The sequence below is a fragment of the Dicentrarchus labrax genome, unplaced genomic scaffold (genome assembly GCF_905237075.1).
Source record: "Dicentrarchus labrax unplaced genomic scaffold, dlabrax2021, whole genome shotgun sequence".
NCBI classification, from domain to species: Eukaryota; Metazoa; Chordata; class Actinopteri; family Moronidae; genus Dicentrarchus; species Dicentrarchus labrax.
This window is the reverse complement of record NW_026136704.1, coordinates 11,987,398-12,014,857: the sequence shown is the minus strand read 5'-3', so window position 1 is coordinate 12,014,857 and position 27,460 is coordinate 11,987,398. Positions and strand designations below refer to the sequence as shown.

Below are 27,460 nucleotides of genomic sequence, written 5' to 3'. Positions count from 1 at the left end.
TGTCCTGTAGAGACACACCCTGCTATGAGTCAATCCTGTGCATAGAAACAAATCACACATTGAAAAACAGGATCTCTAGCAAAATGTGCAGTGTCGGCAGTGACGCGTTATTCCCTCGTTTTATTTTTAATGTGTGTTCATGCTTCTTCACCGACACACCCAACAATTGTTGCTATTTTTTACAACCACAAGTGTGAGAATAGTCAATGTATTACACATATGATTCACATATATATAAAGTTATATACAATATAGTTACATACATACAAATATAAACTTCTACACATAGACTGGGCTCATCTGACTTTCGATTAACCAACTCAAAAGGCGGATTTCCTTTACAATTTCGAGAACCAAAACACTAAATACCTCAAGACTTTCCATATTGCGGACATTCAAAAACCCAAATATGCAGTCTTGAGGCTGATGATCCTCTTAGCTCCACAGAAATACCACAGGAATGTCAAGGTAAGAGTACACAAGACAGCACCGTGCAGCTTGGTGTTTATACATCAACATCGACACAAAGTATACTTGCATCACTTCATTTCCAGCGAAAGTTGTCCTACTTCATTGGTCAAATTTGTTCAAAACAGGTGTCTTGCTCAACTGGAGACTAATTTGACAGCAAGTCAAAATAAAGTCCTGGTCAATATGGTCACGGCTTGTTTGCTCCTGTTGTGTAATGTCCTGAAAAACTAACAAAACACTGATCAGTGAGCACCGTGCCAAGGGCTGCACGCACCTAAATTGCAAGGGCTGCACATCAAACTTAGTGTCACTATGAAGATAAATTGTAGAAACACAATGGACAAGTTGTCAGACTTGTGTTCGTGGAAACAAATTCAAGTAATGAAATGGTCGTTTTGTGGGTGTAACAAGAAAACATCTCATTTTACTCAACTACGTTTAGTTACAGTGTTTGTAACAAGACTTTACTGTAAGCTTCCCAACCAGACCGTGCTCAATATAATAATTATATTCCTTGGATTGTACAGTTTCACATTTTTGGCAAATGCACTATTTAGCTTTCTAGCAGAGTGTTAGTTAAATAAGAAGACTGAGGCCCCTCTGAGCCGGTACTCAGTACTGCTGAGTACCATTTCTGATGAGCATGGCTGTACTGACCACTGAGGTCAACAGTATTTTTCAGAAGGGCTATACAAAAACAGTTGTGAAATAATTGTCTAAAAATAACTACTTTGATGCGTTGATGCCCCAAAACAAGTTCAGCAAGTTCAGTTTGTGGACATTGGTATATCTAAAGCCCTGTGTATAGCAATCCTGCTGAGGGACTAAACAACTGCAAAACTGTGTCTTTGTGTTAACACATAGATCGCTTAACACTAAACTTTAAAGATGTCAAAAGAATTAGGGTTAGGACTGTGTTGTGTGTAGGGATAGCATTGTGCAGAATTAGGATACTGGGACCTCCCTTGATCCAATTCACTTTGCACTAATCTAAATAACATGTTCTATCTTTTTGCTTTAATGCACACAAAACTCAAGTTGTAAAAACAACCGTTTGTGGTTGTATCTCCGCTGGTTGCCTTGAAACCTCACTGTGACAGCAAGACAGCAAAGAGTACTTCCCCTTACAACCACACCACAACGTTGTTTTTAGACTTGGTTTATGTATGGATTAAACAAACAAGATATAACTTATTAATTAGTGAGCTTTGGAAGTACTAGTAGGTGAATTTGTTGTTACCTTTGGTCAAGATCAGGCTAGCTGTTTCCCTCTGTTTCCAGTCTTTGTGCTAAGCTAAGCTAACTTGAAGCTGGTTAGCTGTCAATCTTTTGAACTAACTCTCTGCTAGAATGCGAATGTGTGCATCACCCAAAATGTCGAACTATCCCTTTAATCATTTCAATAAAACATCACATTCAAAGTCAAATGATAAATCGTAGTGGTCAACAGTCATGAAATATTCTTCAATGGATATTAGGAGCAATGCAGAGAAGGTTTTATATTAGACTGGGTGATATTTAGGCCATGTGTAAGTGCATCATTAAAAACAATACCACGACTGGAGCGAGTGCAAATAACTCTTAATATGGTCCCATTTTAAATGAAGTTCATGACATGAGAACATTGTCTAAAGTTTTGATGAAAATAAGTTGTTCTGTGCTATGTAAAATGCTGTACATTTTGTTATTGTGTTTCAAAAAGCTACAGCATTTATGATATTTGTGTCAAGAGTTCATGAAGGCTACATTAATAAACCTTTAAGACATATTCCAGTTTCACCTCGGAACAGAGGCAATAAAGTGAGAAACACAAAAAAAAGTGTTTTGCATATCAAAGCAGATAAGGCACAGCTCTGGCATCAGGATTGTAAGGGCCGGGAGATATTCTCTATCAGGACTAGTTCGTACAACGTGTTGTCCGAGCACATTGTAAATCAAAAGTGTTTGTAGTTGCTCCGAATGGCTACACTAGAAGGCAGCATGAGAGGCCAGCCATCATAGATGGGTGGGGGGGGGGATCGATTGTTCATATGAGAAGTTACAGAAATAGTTGTGTCATGAATTAAAACAACTGTGTAATGTGGGTATGAATTTCAGCTTCGGGAAGTTACAAAAATGGTCGGACACAGCCAACGCCAGTCTGAAGTCTGGAATATATGGGGGTTGTGGATTTCCGAAGCTCTTCGACCATCCGACAAGCACTTGTGATGGAGTATCCCTAAAGGAGCGGTCCATTTCCACAGTCTCACAATACGATACCATCCACATTGCAGTTCAGCACCTCATTGTGTTGGACTTGACCCAGCTGCCGGTGGAACTGTCCCTGTTTCTGGGTCCTCCAGCAGTTGATGCTCTCTCCCAGTGTGATACTCTTAATACTGGGCAGGTGGGTCAGCATGTTATTTGGCAAAGACACCACTCCAGAGCCAGACAAATTCAGCTCTTGCAGTGAGTCTAGTCCGCTAAAAACCGCAGGGCTCAGAGCCTTAAGCTTGAGGTTGTTTGAGAGATCCAGAACTTGCAGGCTCTGGAGGCCCTTGAAGCTTTGTTGCTCGATTTCCTGAAGCTCATCGAGGCCACTGATGGATAAATAAACCAGATCTTTCAGCTGAGCGAAAGCTCCCTCCTTGATGCAGGTGATAGGGTTACCATCTAGATTGAGGTACCTCAGCGGAAGTCCTGCCAGCATCGGTACGCTCAACATCCGATTTGAAGACAGATTTAAGCTTTGGATGTGCGATATTCTTCCATGCGAAGTCGTGGTGACAGACACAAGCTTGTTATGAGACAAATCCACCGTGACAGGTTCACCATTAACTTTAGTAGTGAACACGTCCATGTCGAACTCTTGGAAGATGTTGTGACTGAGGTCAACTTCAGCCAGAGGGAGGCCAGAGAAACACCTCGGGGCCAGGCTCTCCAGGTTGTTGTGGCTCAGATCCAGAGTCTCCAGGTAACGCAGCTTGGACAAAGCATTGGGGCTTACCTGAAAATGTGGCAAGGAAGAGGTGAAAAAAGAGAAAAAGATATTTTAAGAGTTAAGCAGTGGCAAGGTTAAAGACAAAGTGAAATATATAAAATGAGATTTGACATATATCTATGTGTCAAGGTCAAATATATGCTTATATTTATAAGTATTAGGTATTTATGTATAAAAATCCCTAATTTCTTTGCTTATAGAACACTTTTAAATATTATATTATATCCAATGACTCCTGCAATATATACACATACATATACACACACACACATACAATATACACAAATGTATCCAATCACCCGGACACCCGACAAATATAAATACAGCACACGCTCCTGAGGGAAATATCTTGCTCTTAAGCTGCGAAGCTGCTCCCTTTGTCTGTCTGCCATTTGTTGCCTAGGAGTTATATTAAGTGGGGTTTTATACAGCTACAATCACTATAAATGAGAGTGAACCAAAACAATGAACTTGTAGGCATGGACCAATTGGGAAATTCTTGGCTGATACTAATGTTTAAAATAACAATTTGACCAATAGCCAAGGCAAATACCAATGTTTTTTAATGTTAATGTAATTTGTGCTGGAAAACAGGAGTGAGTACTTCTACAAAGTCCAGAGATTTAGCCAGATCAACATAACAGATAACCTTCAGCCACCGACATCAGTAAATGTCATCTTACATATACAGATAGGCCGATGTCAGTCAATAAGGAGAATATCAATATACCACTGACCTTTGTTATATGGTTGCTGCTTAGATCCAAGCTAACCAGGGTGGTGTAGCCTGGACCAGATAACATGGTGTCACTGAGCGGGCCCATGGAGTTGGAGGACAGGTCAAGGTGGGCAGTGTCCAGTGGGATGGGGATGGGCATGGTGGTGCTGGGTCCCAACCCTCTGCAGTCCACCCTGGTCAGGCTGAAGCTGTCGAACAGGCCGAAGCTCTCCACCTCACAGCGGCAACCAGGGTGGCAGTTCTTGACAGCGCTGGACTGGACAGAGGCCAGCAGCAATAAGCCAAGCCACAAGAGGAGTGCCATTATGTTCTAGAGCGAGAGAAACAAAATCAATATTTACATTTGACTCCCACTGAGGATGAAAGTGTTCTCTAATGAAAAATATCCTTTATTATGTTCAAACCAGCTTTCAAGCTACAATCCTCGTCTGGGAAAGAAAAATGCACAACCTCAACCACCAGATCAGCTCAGTACATCCTGTACTACTTCAGTACTACTTCACAGAACACCTTGTCTTGTTTGTGGTTTTAGAAATCCGAGGAGCTGTCCCTGTTCAAATGGCATCCTCGAGGTATTTGTTGAGCTTTGTGAAAAGACTTTAAGCTTTTATTCGAGAAACTTGAGCAGCCCCAATTTCCCTTCCTCCTGGCTTCCCAACGGGTGTGACCTAATTTCTTTTGATCAAAGAGTTCATTTGCACTTTCTTAGTTTACTCTGTATGCATGATTGTACAAAATGAAAATGTGGGTATATATCCCTGTTCCATCTTACAATGAGGAGAAATGCGATGTGCCCACTTTCTGAGCACATCCTCTGAGCCACAGAGCATTAATATGAAATAAAGCAAATTCAGAAACAACTTCTCTTTCTGCAAATGATCCTGCCATATGGTCTATTACTACATAAAAATAATAAACAAAGCAAGCAGTCAAAAAATATGAATCAATAATTTTAAATATAATTAATCATAATAATAAATCATTCAAAACTCACAAAGAAGTGTGTAAATATATAATAAGTGGATGAAGAAGAACCTATCATACCTTTCTTTAAACTGTTTCTGCAGCTGTTGCTGTTGTCCCTCTGTGTGTATCAGTCATATGTAAATGAATAGAGTTCACCCACCCAACTTAAGCAACGTGTACAAACACACATACGCGCGCACACACAACAAACACTTGAATAAGTTTGAAAATTGGACAGAGGTTAAGAGTTGTGTAACAGACAGAAATGAAAAGTCATAGTCAAAAGGATCCAGGCATGACACAGCAGAGAAGGTGTCAAACATGCAACTCAAATTCAACCTTTTTCCTTTATCCACCTGGTTTTTATTCTAAATGAATATAAACTTACATAAAACTTTTTATTATGATACTTTAAATTAAATAAAATTAAATCAAGCCCTAAATGCATTTAAAGCTTAAGTCAATCTCTAAATTGGGGTTGAGACACCAAACAGCAGTTACTGATCTGGCTGTCACTTGGCACAACCTTATAAAGGATTGTAGGGGTCTGACATGACATTAACAATAAACTTTTTTTTTTTTTTTTACTGTGAGCACTTCTGTTCAAAATTCAGTTTGTATATTTCAGTTTACTCTTGCAAAAAGCAGGAAAATAAAAATACTCTTTGATCCCCAGACAGACATTTGTTTTAAATTCTGACTTTTTAGGGTATGCAGGAAAGACATACTGAGTGACTGAGGTTGGGCTGTGGCGGTCATCAGGTAGGCTCTGTCTAACAGGGGTTAAGATTGTTTATCTTGGCTTATGTAAGAGGATGAGGTTACATGGCTGCATAGTACTTGTGGGTCAACTTATGCAGGCTGATTACAATGGCTCAAAGTCTACTTAGGCAGAGCTGTTCACCTCTGTGCAGTGTTTCTTTTGTTTTGACCCTTGAACTCTCTAACGACTACTGGCTGCTTCATACTTGGAGTGCTTAAATGTGATCAACTGAATGCTTTTAGTCTATCGTTTCACTCACCTGCCTTTGTGATAATAAAAGTACTCAGGGTTTGATGTTTACTGCCATGTATTTTTAATCTTTATGAATATTTTAATAATTATTTTCTTCTGCTACATAAAGGATGTAACTTTATTTTGAATAATGGTAATAAATTTGGCTTGAAGCACTTTTCAACTACACTTTACATAAAGAAAACAAGCCGAAACAAATAGTTAAAAGGACCGGTAGCTATGTAGGTTTTAGTGACATCTTGTGGCGAAGTTGCAGATTACAACTAACTGAAACTTGCCTCAACCAAGAGTGCAGGAGAAACTACGAAAACAAGAAAAGGCCCTATCCAGAGACAGTGTTTGGTTTGTCCACTCTGGGCTACTCTGTGGAAGAGGAGCTGCACACTAGATAGATAAAACAGCTCATTATAAGATAACGAAAAACACAACTATTCTTATTTTCAAATGATAATACACTAATATAAACATACCTATAAATATATAAATATTATTATAAATGTTACACAGTGGACTTTTAAAAACTACTGAAAAACACATTTTTGAAAGCTTGGTTGAAGTTCAGCCATAGTTCATTATGTACAAATGCCAAGTTCATATCTGGAGGTGTTTCTGAGTGAGTCCCTCCCGCTGCACGTTGGGAAATGGGCCATTATTAAGCTGACTAACAAGATGCTTTCTGGTTAAGTTCTTCAAAAGCTAAATAATAGTCCACCCATGGAATGAGTCACTCATAAAGGACAGAGGGGAAACATGGTGAATTCATTCTCTAACTTTTTTTTCAGGAAATTAACTTTACACGTACAGTTTCTATGGTAACTGCCAAACCTTTTGCGCACGTATCACATCACTAGCTGTCATTAAAGAAATTATGATAAAGTCCTTCTCCGCCCTCTCTGCAATTACAAGTCTTGTTTCACCTCAAGCAAACTGCAGGGCTCAAAGACATCTGCCTCATCGGGAAACCACAGAGAAGCCACATGCAGACTAAACATGGGAAACTGCCAGTAAAACCAAGTGGTCATACATTTTTTACGCCTACCACATTGGTCTTCGGCAGCTCGTCACCTCTGTGTGGTTTTGCAACCACGTTCATCCGTCCCTCATTCCTTTCCTGCGTCCTTTGCTCCATCTGTTGCCTCTGCGAACTTTCTGCACCAGGTGTTCCTCTCAACCTGTCACCAATAAATCTCAGCTAACAGCAAACTGCTGCTGGCGCTGCCTTCAAATCAGACACATTCTAACTACTGCAATTACCCAAAAGGTTGCGGCAGTTTGAGCTGCAAACCCCCTGAGTGGACAATTGGCAAAGACCTGTGAAATCACACCCCAACACCTTCTCACTTTCAGGCCTTTTCACACCTTTTTATCCTGGGAAAGCAGCACAACAAGCCCTGCTGTCCTCTGAGGACAATTAGCCATTAGTTGTTTATTTATTTATTTACCTTCCTACAGATTATGTATACAGCTGATGATTACTTTTCATGGCATGATTTTTTTTTACTAAACTACAACTTTTATCACCTCACAACTACATGTAAACTTTGTTACTGTGATAATCCAATTACTGTAGTTACCAATATAAAAGCACAACTTTTATTGCCCACGAGCAAGATACATATCTAAAGTCAAAACGTGATGTTTCCAGCTTTTCTTTATCTAAATGCATGCAGGAATAAATAAATAAATATGAAACGGCACATGTACGTTTAACAGATTTAATTGCATGTATGTCAAACTTCCTCTTGTGCTTTATTTGTTCAGTATCCTCCAGTGCTCTGATGTATTCTTCATGTCACTGAGGCTGCTCTCTCCCAATTTAATCTTCAAGTTGAAGACTGAAAACTGTGTAATTAGAAGATGGATGCCACACTAATCCTTTTAAGCCAAATGAATGCATGACGCTGAGGAGGAGGCAGTGCGTTTAAATTAAACTGATGGTACTTAAGTGTTTTAAAACAATTAGGCAGCAATGGGATGCTTACAGTCTCGGTGAACAAATACATTCACAGGCAGGGAGACTGATCAAATTCATCAAAGTACATCTTAGCAAAGTTTGAAGTGAAAGGAAAAGTGATGAAAGAGTGACTGGAGGTGTAGCTTACAGCATGGCCTGAATATAATGACCACTTTTGTCAATGAGACAGTATGATGTAATAGGTTAACTTCACTGTAGGCTGATCTCTGGCAATAAGGAGCACAAGCTTACATTTGTGTTGTGTTGAGTGTTTCAGACAGGCCTGAGGCTTTTTCCCCAAGTTGATTTCAGCCAGAACCAATTATCACAACATATATGCTGGTAACAAAGTGCTGACGTTGATATTAATATTATTAGTCTAACTTAGTAGAGTAGGAAAGAAAGGGCCAAAGCCTTTCGGTCTATGTCGGTATTATAAAAACAGCACTCAGGGACATTAACTGTACTAGTATATTTCTATTTAATGCTACATTATACATTCACTCCACTACATTTCAGAGGGGCATGTTGTTCTTTTTACTCCACTACATTTATCAGAAAGCTTTAGTTACTATTTCGTTTTGTGGATTAAGATTTTACCTAAAAACAGTTTCAAATAAAATAAAATAAAATATGATGCTTAAAGTACTTAACAGTATATAAAGTAGTTATCACCTCCACTAGCTATATTATGAAAAAGCTGCTTAAATAGCAACCCATAACTAATAATAATCTAATATAAAATATAATGATATATATACCATTCTGCTGCATAAAGAGCACCTTTAGAGTGTTTTTACATTGCAGTATTGCTACTTGTACTTCAGTGAAAAACCCTGAATGAGTTCTTGTTTTCGGTGTGTATGTCAGTTTTGCAGTCTGTTTACGGCTGAATGCCCTCTTCTCTATAATAAAACTAAATTTGTATAATAAAAACAGTGTAACCACCACAGTGAACCTCTGCCATGCCCCGGGAAGTTAATGAAGGAGGCGGGTATCCACCCACTGCATGGGCACCTCTGCAGATCATATTTCTCGCAGCCGTACGTGGCAGACCACGGAGAGCTGCTGCAGCCCTCTTCTGGCATAAACTATCCAAAACAATTATCACAGGTCTCTCTCTCTCTCTCTCTCTCTCTCCCTCCCTCTCTCTCCGAGCACCGTTAACTATAACTTCAATGTCAACCCCGCCCCTTTCAGCTGTCAATCACAACTCCACATGTCACCTCGGCGCGCATCATTCCCAGGAGTTTTTGCACACTCGCGAACAGTTCGTGTCTGTGTCTGAATAAATGTGCGGGAACAACACGCAGGAGCCCGGTCAGTGCAGTCGGGACACCAGGGGCGGTTTCTTAAACGCAGAGGCAAAACGTGAAATCTGATCTGACCACAGAGGTCCGCTGGTCTGCTGCGTTTGTGTCCGAAACTACCCCGCTGCTACACGGAGGTTTAACACACACTTTCCGTCAAACAGAGGCGGGGTAGAAGAATACAAACTGCCCAACTTTCATTACTTTTCTCCTCAGCTGGCGTCCCGAGTAACTTACTTTGGTGCCGTTCCTCCAGACAGTCAGCTTTTCGGACGTTTTTCACTTCACCGCTCCCATTTTCCGGACCCCCGCAGCGCTCCCGAGTCCCGCTGGTTTGTGTGTCTGCCGGTCCGCATGAGCTCCGCCGGTCCCTGTGTGTGTCTGCCCCGCCACGATAAACTGTCAGGAGCTGGAAACACTGGGACACACTCGCCCGTTCCCATCCCAGAAAAGTCCTCCGCCTCGCTTTTTACCCCTGTCAAGACCGCCAGCCTACAAAACAAGAGCACTTCCTGTCAATCCTTTCCAAAACAAAATGCTTCAAAATGCAACTTATTTTAAAAATGTTTTTTGTTTGGGGAAATATTTCCGCTAAACGTAGCCCGTTCATATGAATCCGTTAGGTTTATCATTGCCTTGGTTACTGTTGCCAAGGTGGTTTTAACGTCAGTCCAGAATGTGGAATTAATTATTTCAGTTGGTTGCTCCATTGACCAATGTTAAGCTTTTATTTTTAAGGCCCACACGTGTAACTTCCGGTCTCGGTCTACTGCTTCATGTAGTTTTGACGCTGTTTGTCAGTGCGCACTCTAGTGGAGACGCCGCAAACAATCCCACATCAAAACAAAAGCTAAAAACTGTATTGCGCAACAAGGCGACGGTTTGTTTCTTTTGGCCACATTTCACATGTTGATAAAACTGATTCAGAGAAATAATGTGAACAGGAAACCCAGACCTTTCCTGTTGCTGCCTACGCAGCATGTCTGGCCTGGTTCTTTACAAAAAGAGCCGTTTGTGGGGTAAGCGACATTTAGGTTTATTGAAAGTTTATTTCTAACATGTATAACAGAGTCAAAGACAGTGTGCTACAGATCATTACAATGTGCTAGACTGTGACAGAAAATGTGTGTCAAATTCAGGAAATCTGCAATTTCTCAACACAATTTCAGACAGGAATGATACAGGAGAGTCAAACACAACCTATAACAGGACAACTGTGCATTTACTGTCACATGCCTCAGAAAGGCTATAGAGACATTAGGCTACATCTGTTGCTTGAGCACTGTAAGGAGCTCTCCAAAAGAGAGGCCAGGCACACACAGGTCAAGTGTGATGAATTATGGTGAAGATCTGTTGCTGCTCACACAATGCTGAGGGGCCTCCGCTCTTCATCAGCACCCTCAGCTATTGTTTTCCTCATGAGAGCATGACAGAATTACAGCACACACCCATACAGCACGACATACAAATTCACTTACACTTGTAGTCTCAGGGGTACTACACACGTAGTTGTCAAAAAATGTAGGGAAAAAAACATTATTGGTTTATCTTAAATAAAAATACATGTCGTACTGTAAGTTGTTAAAGAAAGGGGAACCTATTTTGATATGTCATTTGTTGATACACATGCAGGCCTAGATACTTGTACACACACACACGCACACACACACACACACACACACACACACAAACACACACACACACACACACACACACACATACTTCCTGCATGTTGCAGTGTCTGGGAATCTTCAAGGCAGTAAAGATAAGATAGGGGAGCAGGCAGACAGAAAGCAGGGGGCTGTATCAGTCCAAAAAAAGAACAAAAACAAGAAAAACAAGATATATCTTGATAAATGTCCAACATAAAACACTGCACATGTATCATCATAGCACATTATAAAGACCTACAATGGATTTGTACTGGTTAAGAAAGTTACAAAAATGTGTTGCTTGTTGTACAGAATTTATGAGCTCTTCTTAATTGAGTTGTCCCCTTTTGTTAAGTAGGAGTGTTATGGAAAATATCCCTATTTCATCTAGGTTGAAAGATTAAGTTATTGAGTCTTTTTTTACCATCCTTAGAAGTAAATCGTAACCTCAGAGGTATAATCTCTGATACATATACAATTGGATCTACTCCCTTTATACCCAGTGCCAAAATACAATAAGGGTCATAGACAGCTTTTCCACTAGATGGCACCAGAGATAAAGACATCCTATCATAAATTCACTGCAGTTGCACAGAAGGTTCATGAAGCACTTCAGAGAAAACAACTTTTAAACACAGAAGGACTTTCAGAGGTCAGTGAAGATGCCACATGCCAATAGTTAATAGTATCCCAGCATTCAGTATTAATTCATCTCCTGTGCCAGTTATGACTACCAAGTGTGTATTCTTGGTAGCTCTTCCTAAACCTGTGAATTATGTCCCATATAGGCCTGAGAGGGATATTGATCCTGCAGGAATCATGCTGAATAAGTTGTTCCAAAAGTGACAAAATTCCCCAAGCCCAAAGCCTTTTTACTCAAACTATTACTCTGCCTCGATGTAGACATACTCTTCAAACAATAGTCATGTAATTAATTCAATTGTATCTTATTTTGTGATTTTAAAGGTCCAATGCCATACCTCATAATTACTGACTTTCTCATTTTTTGTTGTAACATGAGCAAACATTCAAGGATGGACTATTGAGGAGTCTTTACCTTAATATGTAAAGTGTGAGTGACTGCAAAATATCAAGGATTTTGTTCTGTGGTGTCTTAATTCACCTTTCACTGGTGTATTTTTTCCACCCATCTCCTCATGTATCTTATTTTATCAATCCTTTATTGCCGACACTGCTTTCCCAATATTGTTGGAGTCTGATACATTTTGTAGTTTTGTTTATCTCTTAGTCTACTTTATTATGTTTTATTATCTTTATGTCATTATATCAGTTTTTGGTTTGTGGAGTTTGTGTTTCATTTCACAGAGTCTACAGAGCACAGAGCTTCGTCTCAGGAGCCGCATCAGATGTGTTGCTTTCACTGCTCGCTGGGTGGACATAGCGCTGAGTCGTCACTTCTGTCCTCTATTCCTGGATGCAGGACAGCGTTGTCAAGGTGTTACGTTTAAGAGGCTCATGAGCTTATATGGGATGTAGGTCAACAAAGGTGGAATCACTTTCTATCTCTATGTGCACACAATGCAATGTAATATTCCTGTAATATGTATAATACGTTTCTTTACTGGCTTGTTGTCTTTAGTGGTAAGTAGTCAGGTCTGAGTTTGTCCTCCAAACACACACAAACACACACACACACACACACACACACACACACACACACACACACACACAGTTAGAGACAGGCAAACTGATAGGGGAAGGAGAGAGAAGGGATAGATAGGCCTCTCTCTCTTTCTCGCTCTCTCTCCCCCCTCTCTCTATCTCACACACACATACACTCACAACAAGCAGCTTTAACCTGATGTTGTTTGAAGCATTCACCTTGGTTACTTAAATGCTTTTGTTGTTTCTACCTGAATTCAAACATAATTGGTGTATTTCATTTCCCCCTGATTTATTCTAACTGCAAGCATGTAACATAACCTGTTTAAGGCTAAAATGTAGTGTGTAATAAACACATCCAACCATGATATCAGGGAGTGAAGGCACCTAAACTCAGTTTATCATCAGGGTGGTGTTTTTCTGTATTATTTCTGGGACATAGTAACATAATTGGCTACATTATATAAAAGTCATTGTCACACATTGCTGCTTTCCTATAATTAACAACCAATTTTTGATTTATTTTGTAGCTATTTGCTTTATTATCACTGACACCAGCTACAGTATAATCACTACCAAGGTTCTGTTAAGTCATCCATCCAGCCCACGTTGCCTTTGACACTGTCATGCACGGATGATGTTGTGGCAACCAGCTGTTCCTGGACTCATTTGTCAGGCAGGTTGCTTCACCTGGTGGAGTCTTATAAAAAAAAAAAAAAAAACAGCTGAAAAGACTGACGCAGGCAAAACGCAGCAGAACTCAGGGGACGCACAGGGAGAGCCCTTCGTTATCTTTAATTACCACCACTCCACCAGGGTTCAAATTCATTTAATCTGTGGAACCTGCTGTACTTCGGGCATATTGCACCAATTAAAGCACGGTTCAGGTGTCTTCGTGCAATGTGGCTGAGGTGTCTCGGGAGTAATGAGCCCACTCTCTGCACATCAGAAAAATATTTGTTTGCTAAATCTTTTATATCATCATCATACATGAAAATTCATCAAGAAACAAAAAACAGAGGAGGCCTTGCTGCCTCTCCAGCCTGTACGATAACAAGGCTTTTAGAGTAGACTAAGGCCTGTTGTCAATCCTCTTATATTGTGCCTCACTGAAAATGGATTAGTGAGTAACACCTACGTTTTGGCCCCGGGTCACTTTGGAAGGATTTGATTGAATGGGCCTGTAGCTGACACTGGCCTCCTATTGATAATTGATAATACATCAAATGCGCTTCATTTTTTTTTTTTATTATTATTTAAATAACTCCTTTATAGAGCGCTCAATGGACCCGGTTTTCCTTTTTAACTTGATCTGGAAAAATGTGATATATTTTGTTTTTCAAAGGCGCATATGAAAGAAAAGAAGCCCGAGGAGCAGAGGTGTGTGTGTTTTTTTTCTTCTTCCCTCCTTCCTCAGATATGCTGCCTGTGAACAGAGGTGTTTGTGGAAACGCACAGGAGCCTGCAGAGGCGCTGACTGCGGGACATAAGTAGCTCTCCAGGGTCCTGAAGTTGTCTCCAAACGCGACAGACGCCAGCGCCCGAGATCTGCCTGTCACCTTCAGCCCACAATGACTTGGGCTTGTCTAACACATAGACAGCGGGGTGAATAGATAAGGGGTTTTGGGGATGGTTAGGTGACGGTTTGTGTGGATACAAAAAAACACAGATCCCAGAGGACACCTGTAAGACGTCTCTCATCGGACCCTGAAGCTGTCCTGATGAAATCAAATAAACGGTAAGTGGTTTTATTCTTCTAAATTTAGCTATTTCTGACTCATATTGGCTTTTATTTTTGAAAACAAGAAATGACCAAGACTTTTATTTTGTTTGCAGGCGGTCTAATTGATAATACTAGTGAACACAAAGATTCACTACCTTGGACACCCTGGAAGGACAATGCAACATATTCCTCCAAATTTCAGAGGGGCGCTATGGGAGTCCAACAATCCATGCATGCCCATAATTAAAAGCAGATCAACTTTACCGACGCTGCCCTTTTATAACTTTCTGTTATGGGTCCTCCTCGGAGTGTTGACGTTCCCTTGTTGTGTCCGCTGTCTGATATTCAAAGTGGGGGTCCTGGGGCCTTGGAACTGCGACCCTATTTACTACAGGGCCCTGCCCGCTGCTGCCGCCAGACTCGCTGTAAGCAGAATAAACGGAGACCTAAATCTGGACCTGGGCCTGCAAATGGACTTTATCATCCTCCAGGAGCCTTGTGAGACCTCCAAAGCCCTCACTGCGTTTATTTACTATGAGAATATGGCGGATGCGTTTGTGGGTCCCACCAACCCGGGATACTGTGTTGCAGCCTCTCTGCTGGCCAAGAATTGGGATAAGGCCATCTTCTCTTACGGCTGTGTTAACTTTGAGCTGGACCGAGTCATAGGATACCCGACCTTTGCCAGGACACTGCCGTTTCCCATTGAGGTGGTGTTCACCGTGTTGAAACACTTTAGGTGGGCCAGCGTTGTGGTGGTCTCATCCAACGAGGATATTTGGAGGGACACTGCTGGGAGGGTCGCTACTTCACTGAGGAGTAGGGGGCTTCCCGTTGGCCTGGTTACATCTATTGGTTTAAATGAGACAGAGGTGGAGAGCACGCTGAGGAAGATCCAGGCTGCAGGGGAGGTCAGGGGTGAGTCTGTGCTGAAATGAATACAGTAGCTATATTATAATGATACAATATCCCTGCAAGGTTATTATATGTATGTTGAACTGATACCAGAGGAGACAATCACAATAAGATCATCATACATCTACCATTAATATAGGGAATTTATAGAAATAAATCACACCACAATTATAATATGGAAACATGGGGAGCAGATATTACATCACAGCTTAACACATCCTCTTTAGTAGGCTTATCACTCCACCACCTGACCAGGAAGCCATTTTGACACTGCAGATTTCACCTTGTCCTCATGGTGAACTGGGACATCAGCTTTTAGCAGTAATAATTTATACTTTAGGGTTTTTTTTTTTTTTTTTTTTGCCTTTACTAGATCATAGAGAGCAGATCGGAAAGGGTGGAGAATAGTCCCTGCATGGATTCAATTATTATAGTAGTCAATGAAATGGTCAGCACCTTAACCCCCCAGGGCACCCCAACTTCTCATTTTTGTAGTACGTTTTACCCTGTCCAAGAGTTGAAGTGTTGTAACTAAGTGCATTTACTCCTGCTACTCAATTAAGTAGGTTTGTTGTCAACTTTTAGAGCACAACACACTTGACAGGTCCATTAGAGTACTCTTTCTGAAACTGCACTCGTCACTTACTGGCACATTAAATCATTGTGATGCTGATTTTTGTCATATTATCACTCTGCATACGTCCATCAAGCAAATAATTTAGCATGTGTTGTTTATTTCTTGTCTGCTTCAGTCATCATCATGTGCATGAACTCGATCCTGGTCGGAGGGGAGCAGCAGGCTACTTTTCTCCTCAAGGCACGGGAAATGGGCCTGACTATGGGGAAGTACGTGTTTGTGCCCTACGACACCCTCCACTACAGCGTGCCGTACACCAACGTCTCCTACTTCCCCCTGAAAAACAACAGCAGGCTGAGGGAGGCCTATGATGCTGTGCTCACCATCACTGTGGCCTCTGAGCCTTTGTCCTTCACCGAGGCTTTGAGCGCTGCCAAGAGGAGTGAGGAAGTGACGCTGGCTGTGCAGCCAGAGCAGGTAGGAAATTAAAGCCTAAAAGTGTACTAACTTGTCCGTATGTACATTGAAGTGATCCCTTCCTAGCACAATGCCAGTGCAAGAGATGGAAAACAAAATCCACAGTCCTTAATGTATGCAAAAAGAAATCCAAAACTTATATGAGTCAGTGTGAGTTTGACAAATTAATTGACAAACTTTTTTTTAAATAAAATTCACTCATTCTGTTTCTATCCCTCAACCACCCACAGCTGGAAGAAAGTAAAAGTTAATTCACATTTTACAAAAGACTGCTCAAAATGTGTGTATTTTGTAATGTCTATCACTATTATTTACAAAAGTGTCTGGGTTTGTGGTTGCTATTCACCACCCCATATACCCAACATAATCTTTTCACAGATACTTCCAATTCCAACTCTTAGCATACTAAAACACCCTCTATGTAAGCTCCACAAAAATTAAAATTTGTTGCTTAGCATTTCTAGAGAAAATTATTTCAAATAGTTGAAATATTCTACTAATACATCATGTGTTTTCTTGTGCCCCTTGCAGGTTAACCCACTATTTGGGACCATCTATAACAGCATCTACCTGCTGGCCAAGTCCATCCACAATGCCAGGAGAGCAGGCATGCGGCTGTCAGGCTCAAACCTCGCCTATTTCACAAAGAACACAACCTTCAGCGGCTTCAACCAGAAGGTCCAGGTGGACACAGGCGGGGACATTAAGACCAACTATGTCATCCTGGACTCTGATAACAGGGGGGGGCAGCTGTACCAGACCTATCTGGTGGATCTAACATCAGGGGTGCTTCGTTTTGCCGGGAGGTCCATTAATTTTCCAGGAGGATATCCGCCGCCATCTGACTCCAGCTGCTGGTTTGACAAGAATGCCGCCTGCACGGGAGGTAAGAGGCATAAATATGGGAGAATGTGGATATGGATAGATGTGTTTGCATCTTCACAGTTTTATGTCATATTCTCCATACATTTTGCCATTTATTCATCATTTCCCACAACATCAAGTTACTTGTTGTCATCCTCAGGTGTGGAGGTCACCTACATCATAGTGGTGTTGGCTGTCATCGTCACTCTGGCTGTAGGAGGGCTAGCTATAAGTCTTTATATCAGGTACAGCCTGCAAATACAAACACACTCATCTTTTCAGTCAAACCACTCTTCTGTACGGTACTTCTCCATCTTTCCCACCAATTTTAAGTATAGGGATTTCTATGGTGTTTAAATGCTTGAGAACAAGAAAGGAAGATGGAGTTTTGAGATTGTACCATTTGATAGTACTTGGTGCTCGCAAGAGAGGACTATAATAAGTTATCTCAAACCATACTATTGATTTATTTGACCTATGGCAATAGTGTGCTTTAAACAATGTAGTTAAATTATGTGAATGCCTTTTCCAAAAGTATAGACTTGTTTACTCATATCAAAAATCCTTATTGTATCTTATTTTAATCTTATTTTATATCTTCCCATCTACCATATGCCAACATGAGACTAACATTAGTTCTCATATTAGAATGAGCTTTTCTTCTTTTTCTTTTCTGGGGTAGTTTTAGGAAACCCACTGCTATTGGCTGAACTGATTTCCTTATCTTTTCTAAATCTCATTGGCAGGAGGAGACTCCAACAAATCCAGCTGGTCAAAGGTCCCAATCGGATCCTCCTGACCTTAGAGGATCTCACGTTTATCAATCCTCAGCTTAGCAAAAAGGTAAGAAGCATCACTGTCTCCATCTCAGTTCTCAAATTGTAGCACATTTAATGTATAGTCTTCGATTTTCCTCATTCATTGGACTGAACACAGAATATGAGAAAATGTGAACATTTGCTAAATAAAATGTTTCAAGATACTCATTCAATCATATCTTACCCTTGTTTTAATGTCCCACAGAAAATCACTTTAGAGGATCTGAGCGAGTCCAAGAGTGCTCTGGAGGAGAAATCTGCAGAACGCTCACATTCTGTAGTCAGCATGCAGACAGCAACTCATGAGACCACCAGTGTAGCTGTGTACGAGGTAGGTGGCACTGAAGGAGTCACTGCACTTGTAGCTTCAGCCAGAGTGTATACACAATATTTTAAAATGAGTGAGGAAACTCTAATCTAGCTCTAATTAACAAAAACAACGACCCATTTTAAATAACATTGATTTGAATGTGTCACAATGTGTTTGAGTTCAGTTATTTGGGTGGTTAAGGTTATGCTGAATCTTTTAGTTAAGGGTAGAGTACAGTTAATTGTTTTGGTTAAAGTTAGAGTAGGTGTGTATGTTTTTGTACCCTTTCATTTCTGTTTCAGTTGAGTCTACATGGTCTAAAATGACTAGACTTTTCCAAAAATTACCTTTTCTTCTACAAACAAAACACTTTCTGTAAGGGTCATTTTTGTGGGTGGGTGGACAGGCAGCAGTAAAATGGTTATTGACACATTTAGAAGTAAAAAAAAAAAAGAACACATGATCTATAATAGTTTAATACCTCTTTCAGGAGGTAAAACCGTCTATATTTAACTGCCAACATTTCCAAAAACTGCATGTCAAAGAAAAGATTCAAGACAAAAGTTTGATCCCGCTGTAACGACATGGATTCTCTTGCAGGGCGACTGGGTGTGGCTGAAGAAATTTGAGGAGGGACAGTTCAAAGAAGTGAAGCAGAGCACTACCAAGATTTTCAGAAAGGTAGAGCAACATGTCCTGACCTGTAAGAGGAAACATTGGCACAGAATTATATTTTTACTGCAATTAGATGGTTTTAAAAAGCTACAAACTGCCTCAAATGTCATACCTACTGTTGGTTGTACACTCAGGGCAGCACAGATTGTGAAGAAGACACTGTTAAAAGCTAAAAACTGTACATGGAGTTCTCGTGATAATAACTACTGTTGATTCATAATGATTTCATTAACTTGTGTATCTGGTTTCTCAGATGAAAGACCTGAGAAACGAGAACGTGAATCCATTCCTCGGCTTCTTCTCGGACTGTTCCATGTTTGCGGTGGTGACGGAGCACTGCTCACGGGGCAGTCTGCAGGACCTGCTGAGGAACGAGGACGTTAAATTAGACTGGATGTTCAAGTCCTCACTTTTGCTTGACCTCATCAAGGTAAAATATACTGAATATACACAATATTACTTGAATTATCCAGTGGCCATTATCCTTGTTGGCTTGTGTATGTTTTGTGATAATCCCTCTATGATGAACTACTCTGTTGAACTTATTGTGCTTCCAGGGTATGAAATACCTTCACCACAGAGATTTCCCTCATGGCAGGCTAAAATCTCGTAACTGTGTGGTTGACGGGCGTTTTGTCCTCAAGATTACTGACTATGGCTTCAATGAGCTGCTGGAGTCTCAGAAAGCTTCTATAGAAGAACCTCCACCTGAAGGTACCTGAATGTGTCTCATTAGTGTTATTATTAGTATTATACTGTATGTATAGTACATTTTGTAGAAAGAACCCACCTGGTTTTAAATCCATACAATTTTAAAATATTGATGATTGTACTATCTACAACATGTGGTTTTAAGATGAGGTTGAAGGCTTTAACTTCAGTATTGCACACGGTCATACATTTATTACAGTTGGTAGGGACTGGTATCATGTTTCCATCCTAATTCTAAATCTTTCCCTTTTTTTCACACAGATCTATTTTGGACAGCTCCAGAGTTCTTAAGGGACCTTGCCAACTCACGTAAAGGCACCTACAAGGGAGACGTGTACAGCTTTTCAATCATCCTTCAAGAGGTGGTGGTCAGAGGGCCACCGTACTGCATGCTGGGTCTATCATCCGAGGGTGTGTATCCATCGGGGAGGAGGAGATGTAGATAAAGGAAGGCAGACAAATTAGAGATAGATTATTAGAGAATATTTTCAACATTTTGTTTTGGCTGTTATGAATATTTGCTTCTCCCACGCAAAAGAGCTCACAGCAGTGAAACAGAATAGTGATAGAGTACATATTCTAATTCAAAACTTGATTGACATGATCTGTCTCCTCCATCGCCACACCAGAGATCATCCGTAAGGTGAAGAAGCCTCCTCCGATGTGCCGCCCCACTGTGGCCCCGGACCAGGCTCCTCTGGAGTGTATCCAGCTGATGAAGCAGTGCTGGAGCGAAATGCCTGAACGCAGACCCACATTCAATGAGATCTTTGACAGGGTACAGTTTTGGTGACACCTTTGCAGTGGTAGAAGAAACACTGGACTGCCTAAAAAATTAAAGTAGAAATACCATGGTCTAAAAATACCCAATTACATAGTGTTTCTTTATGCCTGCCACCGGGTTGGATTTGGTCAGAATCACGCAAAATGAAACTTTTTGAATGTCTTTAAGCAGAAGTAAAGAAGTATCAACAAAAGTAAAAACTCTCATTCTGTAGTATGGCTCCTTTCACAGTGTTATATTATTGTATAATATTATATTATTCTGTTTTTATCACCAACAAATAGATATAACAGCATCTCAATATTGTAGTCTGTCAATGTGGTGCCAGTTTCAGATTCTTGAATTTGTATACCACCGGGTAGACAGTACTGGATCATATCTCTTTATTTCTTTATTAAATTAATAACTATAAGTGTCAAATAAATGTAAGAGAAAAAGTACAATATTTCCATCTGAGTTGTAGTGGAGTAGAAGTACAAAGTATCAAAGTTGGAAATACCCAAATAAATGAACAAGTTAGAAATGTACTAGAGTACGAATTCCACCATTGCACCCTTCTAGCCTTATTGTTTTGAACTTACAACTATCTTTCATACCACTCAAATAAACCAGTTTAAAGAATATTATATGTATTGTTTAACATGATTCTGTATTTCTTTATGAGTAGTTCAAGTTAATCAACAAGGGTAAGAAGACTAACATCATAGACTCCATGCTGAGGATGCTGGAGCAGTATAGCTCCAACCTGGAGGACCTTATCAGAGAAAGAACAGAGGAGCTGGAGGTGGAAAAACAGAGAACAGAAAAGCTACTGTCAGAAATGCTCCCACCGTGAGTTTGTACACGCACACACACACACACGCCACACACACACACACACACACACACACACACACACACACACACACACACACACACAATACAGTGTTCTCTTACACTTGAAACTGAGAATTAATGTGCCACTCTTTTTTCACCAAAAAACATTGTGTACCACTCTTGCCTTTTTTGTAAAGCAATCATGAGTCTGCCTTGAAATCATTATCATACAATTATACAATCTTTTAAAAAAAAAACATTTCCTGCCCCTGCGAGTGTCCTTTTCTTTACACGTTTCATGTCTGTGTGGATGTTCTAGGACTTTGCCACATGTTTGTAGACAATGAAAGTATTGCTATTTTAAAGGAGATTATGTGTATGGGGAGATCTGACCAGACTTGCTTGACCCAGAAGCTGCCCTCACTCTGCACATGCTGAGGAATTTCAGTGTGAACTGTTACCCCTGGGCCTTTTTCAGAATGACAACACCCACTGAGGGGAGGGAAGGGGCTGCAAGCCTGCCTTCCTTAAAAACACCCAAACATTGTAACAATAATGTACAGCTTAGTTTTAATAAAAAAAACAATGTGAATGTAACCTTCCTATGTCTAATGATTTACATTTACTTAATTAAATTTCCGATGATCTGATTCTTGTACTGTCTCTGACCCTCCGTCCTCAGCTCTGTGGCTGAGGCTCTGAAGACAGGCGCCACAGTGGAGCCAGAGTACTTTGACCAGGTGACGATCTACTTCAGCGACATTGTGGGTTTCACCACCATCTCCTCGCTGAGTGATCCCATCGAGGTGGTCGACCTTCTCAATGATCTCTACTCTCTGTTTGACGCCGTGCTCAGTAACCACGACGTCTACAAGGTCAGAGAACGTGCTCAGCATTACTAGTACACTCTTATTTCCTAGTAGTGTGTTATGAGTTTATGAAAATGCTGAGTTTAGGACTTTTGAGGAATTCTCACCTTTATCTGAACTACATTTACAGATATGTATCTTTATAGATATTAGATGAAAGGTTTTATTTGTAAAAATGTTGTTTGCATTGAGAGACCAAAGTGAAAGGTAGATTAACATTGACTATTTTGTTCATATAATATAATAATAATAATTTTATATCCAACAGCACGTATCTACAATACACATAAAGACAGTTGATGTGCCCATAACTGAAAAACAACATGTTATTATATAGGTGGAGACCATTGGTGATGCTTACATGGTAGCATCGGGTCTGCCAAAGAGAAATGGCAACAAGCACGCTGCTGAGATCGCCAACATGTCTCTGAACATCCTCAGCTCAGTAGGGACCTTCCATATGCGGCACATGCCAGACGTTCCCGTCAGGATACGCATAGGAATCCACTCAGGTGAGACGCTACAAAGCCAGAGTCTCCTTAAACTTCTACTCCAGTTGAGACATGTCTCTCCCTGCAGGTGCCTAGAATTCATACAGAGTTAGGAAGATCTGATTTGTGTTACTGTGCCTCTCATATTTGGAATTTGCTTAAAAAAACAACTTTGAGATGGCCTCATATTCTTCATTGATGAGCATGTGCAGTATTACCTGTTTCACAGCTCATTGCAGATTATGAAAAAACTATTTTCCCCCAAACTGTTTTTATCTGCATTATCTATACTTGTTGTCTAATAATAGTTCACCCCAGAGGAGACATGTGGTCTCATCTATCACCTAGACTTTCAAAATAAAACTAATAAAATGGGTTTGGTTAGGCTGCACAAGTTGCTCCTACTTTTCGGGCACAAACATATGTTTGAAAATTTCAGTTGTTTTTCAGGTAACCAAATGTGACTTATATGCACATGTTGATATTGTACTGATCAGTTCTAATGCTGATGCTTGCTGGGAAAGACTGTGGCTCAGAAAAATACAGAGCTTAGTGACCATACTAAGTAGATTGTACAACAGGAACCAGTATTGATGGCAAAACAACAGTGAGTTAAATCCATCGTATTAAATTTGACTTTGTAATATCCTCAGTCTCACTCCACTTGGAGCCTTGTTGTTAAATTGATCTTTAAATGGGATAAATGGCTTCATTTTTTGTGTTTTCAGGGCCCTGTGTTGCTGGAGTGGTAGGTCTGACTATGCCTCGGTACTGCCTTTTTGGAGACACTGTCAACACTGCCTCTCGCATGGAATCCACTGGGCTGCGTGAGTGTCTTGCACACATACCCACCATATTATTTTTTTGTGTTGTTCCATGTTTTGTTGTATTATAATTTTCTGATCTCCTCCCTTTGTCCCTCAGCTTATAGAATCCATATAAATATGAGTACTGTGAAGATCCTCCATTCTCTTAATGAGGGTTATAAAATAGAAGTCAGAGGCAAGACAGAGCTGAAGGTAACATAGCCTACAGTCATTTAGCCTAAGTATTCTGTACTGAGACAAGTATTGTATAGTCTATTAATCAATGCCATGTGTTTTTCAGGGTAAAGGTATTGAAGAGACATACTGGCTTGTGGGGAAAACTAACTTTACAAAGCCTTTGCCAAAACCGCCAGAGATCAAACCAGGGTAAGAGCTTCAACCTATTGTTACTCCTTGCACCTTCAATATGGCTGAATTAATTAAGAAATAATTAGAATACTAAATGTGTGCAAATGAATAGTGATTAAAAGCATACTTGCTCATACCCTACTCTTACCCATCTGATCTAAACCTGTACTAATATGACTGAAACCCTATTTTCTAAGCAGTCCCTTGGCAGGAATGATCACCTGTTCTCATAGTTCAGTTTGCAGATTATGTTCAAAGGAGTGTTAAGTTTCATTTCATTCTACCTGTAACTGCCTCCTGCCACTGATACTGTATACTTTCAACTCATGCAAATTGCAACTATCTGGATGTTACTTCAGAGAGGACAATCACGGGCTGAACCCTGACGATATAGCTGCGTACAGGAGAAAGAAAGCTGAGAAAAAGGCTTGACCTTCTTAGTCCGAACACAGGAGGTAGAGACCTGCATGCCAGCTGGTGTTGTGCTGTGGAAATGTTACTGTGGCTGTCAGTTTGATGTGACCAAATGTGACCTCTGAGCCTGTAGATGCACTGTTTTGTCTCATTGATTGATGAATCTTATTTATTGCTCTGTGACCCACTAGTCTCATTAATCTCTTGATCTTATCACCTTCTACATCTTCTTAAGCAGATTGGGGAAAGCCCTCTTTGTTTACTTCATTCACTTTTTTCTGGCTGGCACATTTTCATAATTAACCCCCGCGTATTTGACTGTGTTTTTGGCTGAATTTGTTGCGTTTCTGTCCGCTTTGTGGTATGCTTTCATTGTATTTTCATGTCCTTGAAATAATGTATAAAACAGATGTCTCTGTAAAATACAATATTGGTCTTAACTCCACCCTCTGCATTTACTAGGGACAACTGGCAGGAGATGGTGACAGAGGAGATCAAAACCCTTTTTCGGAAGGCCAACAGGCAGGTGGACAATAAGATCTGAATGAAAGAAGGAGAAGGAAAGATGTGAAAGAAGCAAAACCAGAGGAGCAGAAGAGAGGAGTACACATCCAGAGAAAAGGAAGAGACAACGAGCTGGGAGGGGCAGGCAGAGGACAGAGAGCACTACACAGCCTCTCACTGTGGCTTAATGCAGACTTGTTTAAGAGGATTGTCCATCGACTGGCTAATCTGCCTGCAGCCAGCACAGCAGAACACGACGGTGCTAATGTAATGAGAGTTGTCGCATTACCTGCCTACGTACCTGCTGCCAGTAGCACAGGGAAGCTGCACCAATCCTTAATGACGGATGCACTCATTCACTCCTCTCCGCACTCACTGGCCACTGAGTGGTCACCTATTTCAGGGCAACCAGAGGTTCACCCATCGGATTATTGAATGCCCCAAACGCCTATTTCAAAATGAAATGTTATATTTTCTGGTGATAATGTCTGTTTTTAGTTTGCCATGAAAGCTCATAATAGAGTTGTGGTGCCGAGGCTGTTACTTCGCTATGGCTGAATATTATATGTTATTAGCTCTCCAAAGTTGGAGGCAAAAGCTGCTATTGTGTATAATTATCAAAAGAGAAGGATACATTTGCCACTTTTATTTCTACTATTTTAGAGCAGAATGACAAGGAAAAGTCAGTCAAGTCTATTCCAACAATTATTTTTAATCAAACTGTCACCTTTTATTTACACTAATGAAAGGGTGACAGTGCTGGGGAAGTAATGACAATGCAGCATGATAATGAAAATGATTTATTTACTGTTATAGTCAATACAATTATAAGGTGTACTTAATTAATTTTAAGGTGTGAAACATGTTGCTGTTTCCAAAGTGTTCAGTGATGGATTAATTCCCCTGACACATATTGATGTCAACACCTATAATTCTGGTTAAAGTTTATGATCTAAATTGTTGGTTTGTGCTACAACATATCTGTTTGCTTTCAATAATAGACCTCTAATACAAAGTCATAAATTATGTGAAGTTCATTGGGAACATGTTTTTTGGTGGTCATTTTTTTTCACCTTCTCAACATTTTAAAAACTTAAAATCTTGTTTGTTTTCTGTAATTACAGATTTACAGCCTCTCTTTAATGTGTCAGTATGAGAACACAAACTCTGCTTACACAGCAGTTTTTATTCATGACACCAACCAAAATTGCCTCTAAATTGAATTTCACTTTGTTATGTCAAAGTAACTTTTGTGCACAAATGTATTTATTAAACTTTATTTCTGAGTTCAGGAGAGCAAACTGTGAGCACAAAGTTAATCATGTCCCCAACAGCTAATGTTGCACTGTATTAATGTTCCACTACGGCCCATTTTAAGACTTTTGTGTTGCTAGAAGCTCTAGTGCATTTTTCCTCACATATGCATGATGTGTCTGAGTGATACTTATCAGCACCATCTAGTGTCCAATTAAGATATTGCTCAGGAGCACTGAATGGATTGGTGTTTTTATTATTATTATTATTATTATCGACAGATTACTTTTGAGTAAAAAAGTTAACTGCAAACAAATGTTGGCGTAAGGGAATACCTGAGAGCACAAACTACAAGTAAAATTAAATAAAATAGGTAATAATAATATTTAAATATGCTATTTGATAGAACTTGAAAGTTTTGTTTTGACCTAAACCCCAAATATGAAGTCACATTTCAACTGAAACCATAGCCAATTATTATTGTAACCATTATATTCTAATAACACTTGAAAATAATGCCCTGCATCTCATCATATTAATCTTAACTGTAGGAGCAGCTTTTTTCATGCTTGGTGTACAAAACAACAGCACAGTCAGTCAGAAACGTGTATATTGTGTAATTTATGTTGTCATTTGTCTTGTATATTATCACTGCAATGCAACGTATAAGGTGTATGTAAATATGACATCAGTCATAGTAATTAAATCATTAATTTGTAACACTTTCATTGTTTGCCATTCTTTATAGTGCAACCAGTCCTGTTCCTCTTTGCAACCAGAGTGTGGCACTGCTGCTCTTCTACAGAAATTAAGGCATTTGTTTCTTACAAAGGGATTGCATAATTTTCAAGATTTATTCTTGTTTTTGCATTCTTTGATCTGTTTTCGTGATGCCATTTTGAGAATAAATGTGGACAAATGTCTTAATGTAATGCTTAGGCTGTATGAAAGTTACCTTTAAAAGTACTTTCAGCCTACCTTGCAGTGACGCCTTTATTAGGTGTGCTGCAATTGCAGGAGATTGAGTTTCCTACTCACCATGAGAACCCTGCACTCCAGTTTTTGCTCTGCAGAGTCTGCTTTTCTGCAGTTTCAGCTGAACAAATATCCAACTAGCTTTATATATAGGCTAGCTGTGGTGAGGGAAATGGACCACAAAATTCTCTGGATAGTTGTCTATGACAGACTAGCAATATAAGGAAAGAGTCCTCATTGTCAAATCCCTACATTCCAGACCTGGGAGGATTGTTTGACCTCCAGCCAACTGGAAAGATTGTTATCCTTTTACTTTGAGAATTTAACTCTACTGGGCTAACATTCCTCTATTCAACACGCTGTGTTTGTACGGTATTCAGACATGCTTAACAAAAATA

General features: G+C 40.1%; 2 protein-coding genes across 4 annotated transcripts; one reads left to right on the top strand and one right to left on the bottom strand.

Moving 5' to 3' along the window:
- Positions 1-86: 86 nt before the first annotated feature.
- On the bottom strand, positions 87-9,920 carry tsku (tsukushi small leucine rich proteoglycan homolog (Xenopus laevis)). 2 transcript variants are annotated; one of them, XM_051398356.1, is made up of 3 exons: positions 9,673-9,920; positions 4,189-4,500; positions 87-3,457 (listed from the first exon to the last, which is right to left on the bottom strand). In XM_051398356.1, exons 2-3 carry the CDS (start codon positions 4,492-4,494, stop codon positions 2,717-2,719), a joined length of 1,047 nt encoding a protein of 348 aa, XP_051254316.1. In that variant the 5' UTR covers positions 4,495-4,500; positions 9,673-9,920; the 3' UTR covers positions 87-2,716. The 2 variants fall into 2 exon arrangements, with proteins under 2 accessions (XP_051254316.1, XP_051254317.1); XM_051398357.1 differs by lacking the exon at positions 9,673-9,920 and adding an exon at positions 5,235-5,347.
- Positions 9,921-12,412: 2,492 nt separating this feature from the next.
- gucy2f (guanylate cyclase 2F, retinal) lies at positions 12,413-26,807 on the top strand. Of its 2 annotated transcripts, XM_051398320.1 has the most exons (20): positions 12,413-14,448; positions 14,547-15,351; positions 16,101-16,402; positions 16,934-17,288; positions 17,427-17,511; positions 18,013-18,109; positions 18,290-18,415; positions 18,995-19,075; positions 19,323-19,499; positions 19,627-19,783; positions 20,042-20,191; positions 20,410-20,558; positions 21,232-21,395; positions 22,063-22,255; positions 22,587-22,761; positions 23,469-23,567; positions 23,665-23,759; positions 23,848-23,933; positions 24,275-24,370; positions 24,792-26,807. In XM_051398320.1, exons 2-19 carry the CDS (start codon positions 14,610-14,612, stop codon positions 24,345-24,347), a joined length of 3,306 nt encoding a protein of 1,101 aa, XP_051254280.1. In that variant the 5' UTR covers positions 12,413-14,448; positions 14,547-14,609; the 3' UTR covers positions 24,348-24,370; positions 24,792-26,807. The 2 variants fall into 2 exon arrangements, with proteins under 2 accessions (XP_051254280.1, XP_051254279.1); XM_051398319.1 differs by lacking the exon at positions 24,275-24,370.
- The last annotated feature ends 653 nt before the right edge of the window (positions 26,808-27,460 follow it).